Here is a 13,908-nt window from a genome sequence, read left to right as displayed (position 1 = left end):
TGTGTGTAGGGGCGGGAGGAGGAGGGTTAAGACCCAAGTTAAACAGCCTCCCATGCTTGCAGGCTCAGGTAACGCCCCACACGAACAGAGAAGGCAAGGGGGAGAGAGCTCGGAGGAGAGGTCCGGACAACACCTGGGGCTCGTGCCTGCTTGCCCTTGGAATCCCCATTTAGACACTACTTTTATAGACTCTCCTTCCCCGACAGCTCCTCCACCTGTTTCTCCTCCTCCCAATCTCAACTAGCTACCTCTTCCTGAGTGTTTTCACAGACAAAAAATTTCATATACAAAAAAGCATAAAATGGCTAATGCCATCATGTCACATGATTCAGGAGTGCTAAAATACTGAGCTGGTTTTGTCTTTTTAGGATTCAGCTTTGGCGGGAAAAGGTACAAAGCATAGAACAAAGACCTCGATTGTTTTACAATGGTAAACATCTTCCTTATCTACTGCTTGTTTTAATGTGTCATATACGACATACCTCTATGGAATAACAGATGTTCAAGAAGGATCAAAGAAAAAAGCATGTCTAACAACACAGCATGCACTTCTGTTGCTAAACAGGGATACAGACCTTTAACAACACACACTCTTTGTAACCTACACTTTATTTTTATTATGGCTATCATTTATTTCATCCCTTGATAGAGAGGATAAGGTAGAGAAACCATCTAGTCACGAGTTCAGACACATGACAAATGGTAGCATTCCTAACAAAGTCACAACACAAGTCATTAAAAACACCACTTAGATTTCTCGGTGCAAGCATATTTGGGCAAGTCATTGTTTTTATCAAGTCCTAATCAGACCACCCAATTTAATTTCCAAGTTGGTCATCAAAAATAGTTCATGGAAATAACTGAACAGGGGACAAAAATACAGCCACACTCAGTTGCCTGAGGTGGAAAAAGATGGTGGCAGCTTCCAGCTTCCTCAAATGGCCTAAGGGCGCAGAGGATGAAGAGGGGAGGGGAAGAGCAGGAAGGAAAGAAGTACCTGGCTCATTTTTTTCTCCTGGATTTTAATGTCAGGGCACTCCCTCCGGCATTTTCACCCTAGACACCAGACTTTTCTCTCTGGCTAGTCTTCTCTTGCTTTGATTTTATCTAATGATAGCTCACCAACTACTTACAAGGTTAAGTATCTTTTTAAAATCATCTTAACTCTAATACTAATATCAAACTTCAAGAAAAAACCCAGCTTGGAGTAGAGGCTGCAAACTCAAGTGCATCCAAGGGCTGGGGAGTTGATGGCAGCGAGGACAGTGTGACCTGTGGGGCTGTGTGTGGTGAACAAGGAGCACACGCGGGAGTGGGGCTCCTCAGCTCAGCAGACCACTGCCAAGGCGGGCTCAGACAGTGTGATTTTCAGATTTTTCAGAAGCCCAGAAATCCAGATTTGTATGTAATTTCTCCTGATTTATAAATAATGACAAAAACTTAACCTCCTCTCTTTTTTTAAAAACATTGTGTGGACCAAGCAAAGTATGACTGTGGGTGGCCAGTTTGTGAGGTAAGAGGTCAGAAAACTGGGTAAAGGTCAAATCTACAAACTCTCTCCTCCTATGCCCTCACAAATCAGGAGGCGAGCACGATTCTTTGTCTCTCTCTGCAGATGCGTGTCAGTGCGAGCACGGCCACAACGCTGTCATACAGTTGGATTCAGGACACAGGAGACCTCAGGCAGAGAAGAATACGAGGCTCTGACACCTAATTGTCCTCCTAAAACATTCCCTGCTGGTAGAGACCCCGTTACGGTGCATAACCAAGAGTAGTGCATGCAAGGCACTAGGCTCGGCGCCTGGGGCACAGGACTCAACGCCAGAAACATTAGCTGTGACTGGGTTTTATTATGAATGAGGGTAGAACATGGATTGGACTGTGTTGTTTCTCCCCTGAATGGAGATTTTAGTCCAATTAGAAAACCCAATAATCCTCTTTAGACATGAGAAGAATTTCAAAGGAAACTGCATTCATCAACGTGGCACTCAGTAATTTTATAAAATAATCTGATTTATGCTCTCACTGGCTGCTTTATCATTTTTAAGGACATAATGGATTTTTAAAGTTTTAATTTGAGTTAATATGAAAACTTAAAGTTCTGTCTCCCTTTTAGATAAAGGGGATCACGGCATATAAACCTACCAAATCTAATGCAAGTAGGGCACAAAGCCCCAATTTTTCTAGCAAAGGTGCCCCACTCTCCTGGCTCCTTGTGTGACCCTCTTTGTAGAATGTTAGGTCTGACCCACGCTGTGAGGCTATCTGGTCTAATCACTACGTTTTACAGATCCTGCATGTAACTCCTCCATTCCCATAATAGTCAAAGGCAGATTCAGAACCCAAACCCAGTCCTCTTTTCCCATTGCCTCTAAAGTCCCTGGAGGGATGTATGTTCAGGGTGGTTGAAGGGTGGCTAGCAGGGCAGCCTGGGACTAAAGCTTTGAGGCAAACTGCTCTGTGTGAAACTAACCAATACTGGAGACAGACACAAGGCCCAGCCCTTAGGAGTAAAACGCTCTATCAACTAAGGGGCAGGGTGGGTTTCCTAAACACAGCTAGTCGAAGCCTCACTTCCAGACCTCTCAGAGTCGGTCACACTCTTTTAAAATCCTCTCAACTATGCCCTTTTAGCCCCTGGCCTGGAGCAAGATTTCCAAGCATTTATGAAAGAATCTAAATTACCTGTTGGAAAAGTAGAGACTGACTAAGCAAAGGAATCGATGATCTTAAAAGAACGTTACTATGCTTCAAACTGTCCAATTTCCAAAGTACTGAGAGAATATTTTTTGAAATGTAGCCAAGTATAGAATACAGATTGTATCCTACATGCAAAATTTGTCTTTCTAGAAAGCATGTTTTAATGTCAAAGGATATAAAGCAAGCTGTGAACAGGAGACTAAAATTAGCTCAAACCACAAATAACCTAACATACTTATCACTTCCTTATGATCAACCTACAAAAATCAAACATTAAAGGCATTTACAAAACTAAAGGTGTGATGCCAATTTAATCCTTTAACTTGAGCTGTATCCTTCCTTCCTTCTAAACTGGACCTGGCATGTCAACATTACCAGAGAATGCCATTTTATTAATTTGAAGGCAAGTACAAGGGAAACCGTTAGAGCTAAGTTTTGCCCTGTAAATAAAACAGCATGAACCGCGCAGTTCTTAAGTGGTTAGAATGGTAACCACCTCCTCAAACTGAAGATAGGAAATTTTAGATGGACCACACCCATCTCCAGCTGCATTTCACACTGAGCGCTAGGGACATATCAGCCTCCGACTTCAAACCAAAGCTTGCCTCCATCTCCAAAAGCCATTTATTTCCTACTTCCAAAAGCAAAATCTTTCAGTGAACAAAGTCCGTTGAGAAACACAAAAGCTTGCTGTCATCAAGTAATGGAACAAGTTGCAAAAGGAAGTTGACAAATAAGCGTTCATGACCAAAAGGTACTAGGTTTCTTCAACTTCAACGGCTTTTACAGTGGTTCTCTCTGCATGATGATGATCTTCTGATAAGTTTTCTAGGGAAATTCAAGCTCACAAAGGATGGAAACAAGTGGTTAAAACATAAAGATAAGTAAAGAACCTAGCAACTACCACTGTGCGCTCTTCCATGTGGTTACTCAAACTCTCAAAAGCATTCACATTAGCAAGGAGAAAAATGAGGGAAAGCAGCAAATCTGGGTACTGCGGTGTGAACAGACGAAATAAAATACTGCTCATGACGCTAATATTCCTAGGATATAATAAGAAAACTGTTAGTAGGACATGAAGGAATACTTAAAGAAGTTGGTAGTTAAGTATCTTTCAGTACCTGATGTCCAGGTACTGAAAGAACCCATTAAAACCCAGCATCTCGGGGATGTCGATTCTCAAAGAATGTCCAAGAGATGTGGACCAGCTGCTCCTTAAGCGCGGCTCAATCACCCGGTGCGCCGGGAGTGCTCCAGAAATGTGGCTGTAAACCTGAGGAGGCTTAATTCAACCTCCTGCTCTTGCACACTCTGCTCCACCCCTGCACCCCACCTCTGAGGATGACCCAAAGACCCTGGCACAGGGAGGCGGCACGCAGGCAGTGCTCTTAACTCTAAGACGCTGCTAAAATACAGTTCAAACCAGGGTCACAACAAAGCACAACGAAGACAACAAAAAAACACAGAACAATATATCCTCCCCCTAAAAAAGACGAGAATATCTTCTCAGAGGCCCCTTCTCTCTGTGCAAAAGTGAGCCACACAAATATTTATTACCCAGGGAAGGCTCCCCTTGCAGAAGCAAACTACGCCCTATCGGAACAGTGAAGCAGCACAAAATCTCGAAGCCATAAATACAACAGTGACAAATGTTTAACCATCAGAGGAATTTACAGCAATTTCTGGTATTATGCTAAATACAGCTTGCCTACTTGTTTTCTCGAGTGAAGTTATATTCAGAAGTGATTTCATCTACAGACATTTTTAAGTAACCCCCTGTTCTTAAGAGAACTCCAACTATTTGGAATAATTACTTGATGTTCTCTTTCCCTGTAAGCAATCCACAATAGTGTATAATTCTCTGAGTAATCAGTACTCATCAGAACACAAACTAGCGAAGCTGTTTGCTGGAACTCACTGTGGCAATTTTTAAATGAGGTTCTTCAAAAGGAAAAGATGCACCAATAAGAGAGCCATTAAGTAAGAGAAAAAAGTCAGGGTCCTGAGAAAACGTCTCATAACAGAGTAATGGAGACAACAAAGAGCTGTCCTTCTCTAATCACTAATAAATCAAATAAACACAATTTTGGACACATAGTTTTTGCTATGCTCATCTTATCTTTGCAAGTGGTGGTGCTCGCCCACAAAGGCTACAAACACAGCCAAGGCTTTTCCTTCTTCCTCTGTGAGAGAAAACATGCCTCGCTCAGTCTTTGGGAAGAAACCCCCGTGAGCAGGAGAGAAGGGCCCCACGACACAAGCCCACCGGGGCCGAGGTGCACTTCAACAAGCAGTTAAGCCCCAGGACTCAGGATTTCCTGCACAGTCCTGGCATAAGAGGACTAGGGAATACAGAGTTTCCAGAGAAAATACAGACCCTAAGCATTACTTTGCTAACAAGCCACGTCTACGCTGTGGGTCCACACTGTAGAAACAACTTCTTGAAGCACCAATTCCATCCAATTACCCACGGGCTATCCAGAAAATTTTACTGCCTTGGTAGAATCATAAGCATTCAGAACTGCAAAATGAATCACAATTTTTTTTTTAAAGACTGAAAATCCTTCATCACTAGTTATAATTTTGTCTGCAGTGTGACTCGTACCACACCCCAAAGGTCAACCGATTTGGGGGGCCAGACTTTTCTTTGGCTATTTATTTCAGGAAAAAAATCTTCCACGTGAAACGGTCTTGTTTCCAGTTTCCAGCCATGCAACATGTACAAACTGTCAGTAAGATACCCGCGATCACGTCAAGCTGCCTTGAAAAAGGAGAGGGCACCAGCCAGTGAACTCTGAAGCCCACGTCTACAAAGTAAAGCATTATTTCAAATACTGGAGACTTAGGTACTTTCTTCTCAAACACGGCAGCTGTGTAAACTATCACACTATTTAAATGAAGCTTAGGCCAGATGGAGGTTTCTTTCTAAAATTACAACATAAAGGGCAGCTACTCTTCATGTACCTAGCTGGGGTTGAATCTTTCGTAAATTCTCAAGAATCAGTTCCTCTATCTTTTACAGGAAAAACCACCCAATTGCTACTCAGAGAAAAACTGCAAGCATAACTCCTATGTCAGTGCTACTCACCTTCCCACAATACTGTATCAAAGGAACCCTACTTATTAAAAATGTTTAATTTTAGGAAATAAACTCTTAGGAAAAAAGACTCAATTCTTTTGAATCTTTAACTATACTCAGAAAACTCCTAAAAGTTTTTGAGCCTAACTGCACTCACTGACACCCACCACCTTACAAAACTGAGCAGCCACTGCAGTGTTGACAAGGATTACTTCGGGAACATCAGATTCTCTCGGGAGTACATTAAAGACTTCCTACTGACGTGAACTTAGCAATCAGTTAGCCTAGGACCACTTTCACAAAGGAAGGACTGAAACCCAGGAAAGGAAGGGATCTCTTCAGCGTTGTTAGTAGTAGAGCTAAGACTAGAGAAAACACAAAAGATCCAACTACTCTCTCGGCCCAAAGGGTGTTCTGATCAAAGGCCAAAAATGTCTGCCTTCATCATTTATACTTTGAAAACAAATCACAGACTTTGTAAGGGTTGTTACTTTATGGAGAACCATATTTTGTATCCCACAATCAGAAAATGTTTACAGACCAACTACAAGCAAAGCCTTCTAGAAGGCATGTGAGAACAGGTCAAGAATGACGATAACAGAGTAATGCAATAATTCTTAGAGAACAGCAACATCACCTCCCAGTTTCCTATGAATTTCCCCTCAGGCCGAGTACAAATTGGTTGTTAAATTTAAAGTTCCCGAGAAACAACCGGTGGTATCAACTTGAACTGGGTCAGAACGCCAGCCTTTCTTCCAGGCCACCACAGCAGGCCATACTAGGTTCCCCATCAGGCCACGGCTCAAAACGCGCTGGTGTTCTCTGAGAGTGACCTCGGCTGCAGTACCAACGCAGCCGAATCGAATTGTTTCTATCATTCCTTCCCACCCAGAGTGGGAGCTGGGAACCATGTCTTGTTCGTCTTTATACTGTCAGGGCCTGGCAAAGTGCTGACAGCCAATTCAATCCCAACATTCTTACGTACTTGTGCCAGGTGTGGAGGACACCACGATGAATGAGAAAGATGGGAGAGCTGACCCCAACAGCTCGGACTCTGGAGAAGACAGATCTGGATGTAAAGAGACAGCTCCCGCGAGGCCAGGGCTTTAGAAGACATGAGCATGATGGGGTACAGAAACGCACAGGTGAGAGAGCAAAAATCTAGAGGGGGAGGCTCACATTTGAGCTGGGAGGAGCAAGCCAGACTGACGAGAAGGGCGGCCTGGAGAAGGCGTTGAACCAAGGCACAGAGGGATGAGTCCGGAGAACGGCACGAGCGTGGCCAGAACAGAAGGTACACGGCAGGCACAGCTGGAACCTGGCTGCCATGCTGAGGAGTCTGGATCTCCCAGGTACTAGGACAGCGCTAGAAAGAGTCAAACAGGGGAGTGACAGGCTCAGGGCTGTTGTTAACAGAATCAGTCTAGCGATAACGTGAAGAACACACTGTGGGGGGAGAGGTGAACAGACTGTTGAGGGGCCATGTTAATACGCTACTGCTTTCACTCGTTTGTGCAGTGTGAAACTAGAAACGACAGCAGTATTATGCGAGCGTTACAAGCAAACTTTGAGAACCTAGACCACTGGGGGGTAGGCAGGATGCCACGGTGACCAAGCGATACAATACGGTAGAGGGAACCAAGAACCAGTCAAAGTCCCCAGCACGCCTCGGTATTCAAAACAGGCACACCAAGCGACTGGTACCAAACTACATTGTCTCAGAAACAATGACCCAGCTAGACTTCCCATCTTTCTGAAGATGGGCAGGATGAAGAAACAGGCCCAGCCTATTTGTCAGTATTAGTTGGTTACCATGAACCTATTAACATAAACACCGTAGGGAGGAACGCCAGCTTGGGCAAAACACATATGGGCCCAGAGAGGCTTCTGGGAAAAGCATGTGCAATTAAAAGCACAGCAAAGGACAAAAATTGCCAAAAGAGTTCTGCAATCGAGAAGATCAGAAAACAGACAATTCAAAAAATGAAAAAAAAGGAAAGAAAACGAAAAGCCATAATTATGTCAGCAGTTCACAGTGTGAAAAACTCCTACAGGAAATTTTAAAATTTATTTCTATCATGAAATTCAGCATATATTCAATTACATTACTCAATACTAGGTATTTTTATAGGTTTTGGGGAGCTAGTCATGCTAAGACGCAAAATACAGTGGGGAGGCCATGGAGCCCAACGACAGATAACTGGCAAGTGAAAATCATCTGCATTACCGTTATCCCCCAGCTGGCTTTGGTTTCCGTACTTCCAAAAGCATCAAAGTATTCCCATAAACAGGCCAGTGATGTCAAACACAGAATGATAGCAAAAAGTTCTTCCCTCCACTATTCTACTTGTGCTCCCAGTTAACTTAGGATGAGTCCAGACAATTACAAAGGTCTTTACACCATTTCCAAAGTGGTGGTCAGACACCTAAATTTAGTTCACTCAAACCAGGGCTGAAGAAGCACGTTTCCATCCGATGGGTCACTCAAGATGATCAGAACTTCCCAGTCTCTCCATGTCATTTCCGTTTGTCTTTTTTTTTTTTAAGAAAAGTGAGTCATAGTGTATAGATCTTTCTCTTCTGCACAACATAGTTTTTCTCTGAAGAGGATGGTATTTAAATAAACATCATTGGGAAGTTTTAATATTCATCTTCTTGGACTATAACATAAGCCGTATACAGCAGTGAGGAATTTGGGTGAACTATTGTTATAACATGGTTTTAACCTAGTCAGGCATTCAATCGTATTTCATAATGAAAGCAGCTATAAAAACAAACGTCAATTGGAAGAGTGGCCCATTTCACAAAGCCTGCCTCTAACATGGAATAAATCTTGCCTTCAAGTCACGAGCTACTGTTACAATCTCCTTTATCTGAAAACAATCAAATCATTCACAATGAAAAGCAGCGAACAGTGTCAGAGAATCAAAGAATTAGAGAGGAGAGAAAGAGCAAAACACCTGACCCCAAAACCTCAAACTACAAACAGAGGGCAGCTCCTCAGGCATTTTCATTCGTCGAGCCCTCTCTCCTCTCAGCCAGCTGCGAAAACCAGTTCTCTCCCCTCTTTGGACAGCCAGACCAACTCAAACAGCGGCTCGCTGAACACTACTTCCCCTTTCGAACTAGACGTATAAGTGACAAAAAACAATTTTTAAAGCCATCTATATATGCCATCAAAGCTGACTTCTTACAGATCTAAATGCTTCTTAGTATCTATGCTATTTATTAGCATTAACAATTAACGTTAAAACAATTAAGTTAGCTCACTTGATGAAATTGAGCTAGCATAGAATCTCTGAAACATTTGTTTCTAAGCTACCACCTTCCTCAGCATTCGAAACTGTCCTCCACCCTTTGATCTTTTCCCAGTTGTTTCCAAGTTTTTGCATCGTTTTGTTCTAGTTAGAAGTTAGTATTGTGAGAAATAACTGCACCGCCCTGTTTACAAAATGTTAAGCAAAAATTACATATTATTCTAATCACAACAGACTAGGCAAGCTCAAAATGACTTTGTATAAGGCTCCCCTCATTGTGACATGCTAAGAAATATTATTTTTTTTAACTGCCATTTTCTGCCAACCATAAACGCAGTTCTTTGAGTTCTTGAAAAATAACATTTTTGGTAAATTGACACACTTTGGAAAACGTGCCACCTTAGACTTGAGGTCATTTGAACTCTACGTTTTTAAAAATGCCACAATTGCCCAATAAAGAGCCACTTTTAAACTCAAAAAGGAGAAGAGCTTCTGATTTCAATTTTAGAAAAGAAACATATCTGTATGGTAGAGGTGAGAAAGCCCATAGTGGACAATTCTCTAAGATCAAAAGAAACCACTTCCAGGAAGGTGGCAATCCATTAAGAAGCTGGGGAAATCTCAACATACAGCATACTGACTCCTGGGTTCAAATGTGAGAACAATGAGGGAAATTAATTGAAGACCAACAGGCTTCATGCTAGTGGCACGATTTGGCGAGTTTTAACAATGCTTGGGTGACAGGTCTACTCTGCTCTGAAACAGTAAGAAACGAAATTCAACCAAGAACGTCTTATAAATATGAATGTGTTGGCAACTCAGTTTCAGTATAAAAGACTTTCCCCAATGCCTCCTGGAGGCCCCCTCCACTTGCGACGGGGTATATCATAATGAACTCCAACAATCTGTTCATTTAAAGCCACTTTAGAGTCCACTGCATTACATTTGTCTACACATTCTCAAAGTCACTAGTGGAATTCATTCAATTAACTCAGAGACTAGACCCGGAAGACAAATTTTATATATTGATTGCTCATACTTATACAAATTACAGTGGCTATAAATAATAGTCTACCCGAAGTTAATATACATTACAGTCCAAGTAAAAAGAACCCTGTCAAATAAATCTCATGCAAATCCACATGAGACCAAGCCTGCCAAAAAAAGGCTTTTGTTAGTCAAGCATACCAAAGGACTGCTTAAAGCTTTTCTCCTTTTTAAGTGGAGCTCAAAATAGATTTTAACACTACCAGCTGATGGGTCTCACAATTTGCCTCTCGAGCCTATAAACTGCCTTCTCCCTTTACACAAGTAACAAAATCTCTCTATTCTGTAGATCGCTTATTTAAAATACCGAGTGTGGTTTTGGTTAATCTTCACAACCCCCGCAATGACATTTAATCGGGAGCACACATTTTCTTTAGAGGATTTAACTGTTTGTGAAAGCAGTTCTCTTCGTGTTTTTAATCTGATGTTGTAGAGACATGTGAGAAACCCTATCTTCCTAACTTTTTACTTACGAACCACCATAACCCACAGGGAGAGGACCGGAAAGACACAATCGTCTCAGCCACGACGGAAGGCTAAGATGCTCACCGGGGGAAGATACTATTTCAGAGAAGGCAAAAACGTCACCCTTCCCCGCTCCCTGCGGAAAGGGCAGTATCTGGGCCCCAGGGGAGCGGGTGCCGCAGGCCTTCTGGCCGGAAAGCTCCCTGGCCTGACATTCTCAGGGCCGCCGCTGCTCCCCTTCAGCTCGCGGAGCCAACGTCCCTTCCTCGGACAGCTCTTCCCCGACCCCCTCCTCCGAGGCAGCCCACCTTCCGTGCAGTCACTCTCCGCCCCACTGCGACGCCTCGTTGTCTTCACAGCACTTGTCACCACCTGAAATTACCCGCTTGCGTGTTTCACGGCCCTCTTCGACTCTAAGCTCCACGAGGGGCAGGGGTCTTGCCCGTCCTGTCCGGCAAACGTTACCTCCGGCGCCCAAGCCGGGCCCGGCCCGGATCAGGCAAGCCCATCCAGCTCCGTGAAATGAATGAACAGGAAGGGGGAAGGGGACTCATCCCCGGGACTCACGCACACAGACCGGGGGAGAGGAAACGTGCAGGAGGGAGGAGCGAGCAGCCCTTTCCCCCCGGGAGACAAAGGAAGAGAGGACGAGGTGGTCCAGCCTAGGAAAGGAAGCGGTGGGGGTGCTCCATCAGCCCCGAGGGACAAAGGGTGGGTGGGTGGGCGGGCGGACGGGGGCGCGGGGCGAGGGCGCCGACGGCCGGCCTCGGGGCCCGGGGGTCACCGCGCGCAGGATGCGAGCTCGGGGGCGGGGGGCTGCGAGGCCCGGGAGAGACGCGGGCCCGCCGGGGGACAAAGAGGGAGGCGGCCGGCCTCTGCCGCCGTCGGGTCGACCCCTCGCGCAGCCGGGCCGGGGTGGGGGCGGCCCGGAGGCAGGGCGGCCCGGGGTCTCGGGAGGCTGCCGCGGCCTAGGCGAGGGGCGCGCCCGCACCTGGTAAATGGCCGCCCAGCTCCCGGCCTTGTCGATCTGCTCGAACTCCTTTTCCATCTCCATGACGGGCCAGGGCGGCCGCCGCGCCTCCTCCTGGGCCCGCTGCGCCGTCCGCCGCTCCAGGCCGCGTCGCCCTCGCAGCCCGGAGCCCCACCGCGTCGCCGCTCCCGCCGCTACCGCCGCCCTAGACGCCGCTGCTTCTTCATGTCAACCGGCAGCCGGAAGTACGCACCGCGCTGCCACGGGCCCCGCCCCCCAAGCGGGAGGGCCAATCAGCGCTCGAGAATGGCGGCAAGAACTTCCGCGGGGCGGGGCCTGGGGGCGGTGCTTGCGGGGAAGGAGCCCGAGCCCCGCGAGAGCTCCTGCAGCGTGCGCTCCCTCCTCCGCGCCCGGCTCCCGGCTTGGGCGTGGCGCGCCGTTGCCTAGGCGACGCCCGGAGCCCCGCCCACGGCGCGTGGGTTCGCGAAGCCCCTGCGGAGCTCGGGTTCGAGCCTGGACGCGGCCGGTTGAGTCGCAGGGTGACCCTGAAGTGGTCCTGCGTCTTTCAGCAGCAGCAGCACGGCCCCGGCCTCAGGGCTTCGTGCCGGAGTCTGGGCGGAGGGCTGCCCGCTCCACTTCCTGCCTCCCGCCTCTGGTTAGACGTCTGCCCTTTTCTCCTGAAACCCAGACCTCCGTGATTCACCAGGCTGCTGGGGAGGGCCCGCCACGCCCCGAGGGTACTGTCCCCGTCGGAAACGCAAGATTTCCCTCGTGGGACTCCTGTCCTGGGCGCTGTAGGATAGAATCGATTCGAGTCTTGGAATGGTTTTCAATATTTCCCAAAGTTGCAAGGAAATCCTGCTCAGACTGGACTCAGTGGAGCACAGATTCCGTGGTGCATGAGTGTGTTGAATCACGCAGATTTCTGGACCCATCTCCGAAGGATTCGGATACCAAGAATCTGTCTTTTTCACCAGCAACCCAGTTACTTCTGTACCTGGGGTCCTCGAAGCACATGCAAGGAGGGCTGGCGGGGATGCCTTGCTGCGGTTCTGCTTTAATCCGTCCAGCTCCGGGCCGGGCACGTTATGTGGATGGAGACCGTGAACTCCTTGGGGTCAGGAAACCTAGACGGCTGAACACCGTTCCCGTCTCAGGCCTGCCCAGAGCAGCTGCCTGGGGTCACTGGTTGATCCCAGCTCCTTCCTGAGCGCTTGTGGCAGGCACGGTGCCTCGCATTCCAAGTACACATTCCCATTTAATCTCTACAACAACCCTACAACATAGGCACCTTTGTTATTCCCATTTTATAGATGAGGAAACCGAGGCGCAGAGAGGCAAAAATCACTCGTCCGGAGTAGCGTTGCACATTGGTGTGGAGGCCAGCATCTAACCCAGTCTCCAGGGGGTCGCTTGCTTTGCAGACAGGCTTCCCGGGTCCAAATTCCAGCTCTGCTAAATACTAGCTGTGCAACCCTGGGCAAATTACCTAACCTCTCTCTGCCTCTGTTCCCTCCTTTGTAAAATGAGGCTAATAAAATTACCTACCCCGCAGGGGCAATGTGAAGAGTGACCGGGTATATATAATGCTTTTAGTACCGTCAGTGTATCAATACGTATTAGCCCTCGTTGTTATGTGCCTTCAAATAATAGCCAATGGAGAGGTAAATAAGTTCTTATTGAATAAATGCAATTGGTTTGATAGACAACGTCTTTAGAAACTGTGAGGGAGGGTGGTTCCTCACGGGTGCCCCTTCTGGGGACAAGTTTGGGAACCCTACGCTTGGAGGCTGCCCAGTTCCAGTCTTGGTCTACGTCTCTCTCCAGGCTCACATATTCTTCCTGCCCTTGTTTATCTCAGTGCTCATCCATCTGAACTCACAGAACTGAGAGCTCCTCAGGGGGACAGAGAACAGGCCTGGTTCATTCCTGTCCCCGAGGGCTGGGCTAAGTAAGTAAATAAATCAAATGCCTGTCTGGAGCCCAAGTGGCCCTCAGGCCTGCAGGGATTGCCACCCAGTGACTGGGGCAGCGTTTGAGTGGGGCCAAAGCTATGCACAGGATCTTGTAGGGGGGTGCAGGGGGCCGCAGAGGCTCGAGCAGGGTTCCAGTTTGGGCTGTTTCGTGGCTGTATTGGTTTCCCAGGTCTGGCGTAACAAATCCCCACAAATGTGGTGGCTTAGAACAGCAGACATTTATTTTTGAAGTTCTGGCAGCCAGAAGTCTGAAATAAGGTGTCGGCAGGGCCACACTCCCTCTGAAGGCTGTTGGGGGGGACTCCTTTCTGCCTCTTCCAGCTCCTGGGGGCGGTGGCAGCATCACTCCAGGCTCTGTCTCCATCTTCCCGGGATTTTCTTCTCTGTGTCTTTTCCTCTTGCAGGATCTCCGTC

The 13,908-nt window shown here is 46.9% G+C and overlaps 1 protein-coding gene across 1 annotated transcript in view; it reads right to left on the bottom strand.

Moving 5' to 3' along the window:
- The window catches only part of PTPN1 (protein tyrosine phosphatase non-receptor type 1), a 59,113-nt gene extending 47,345 nt beyond the window's left edge, over window positions 1-11,768 (bottom strand). Inside the window, exon 1 of the mRNA XM_070486129.1 lies at window positions 11,540-11,768. Coding sequence (XP_070342230.1) covers window positions 11,540-11,602 — 63 coding nt within the window. The 5' untranslated portion in view covers window positions 11,603-11,768. The remainder of the gene's footprint in view (window positions 1-11,539) is intronic.
- Between the last annotated feature and the right edge of the window lie 2,140 nt (window positions 11,769-13,908).

This window comes from Equus asinus, chromosome 15 (genome assembly GCF_041296235.1).
Source record: "Equus asinus isolate D_3611 breed Donkey chromosome 15, EquAss-T2T_v2, whole genome shotgun sequence".
In the NCBI taxonomy this organism is placed as follows: domain Eukaryota; kingdom Metazoa; phylum Chordata; class Mammalia; order Perissodactyla; family Equidae; genus Equus; species Equus asinus.
Note: the sequence above shows the minus strand (reverse complement) of the source record. Positions and strands in the feature narration are given on the sequence as shown.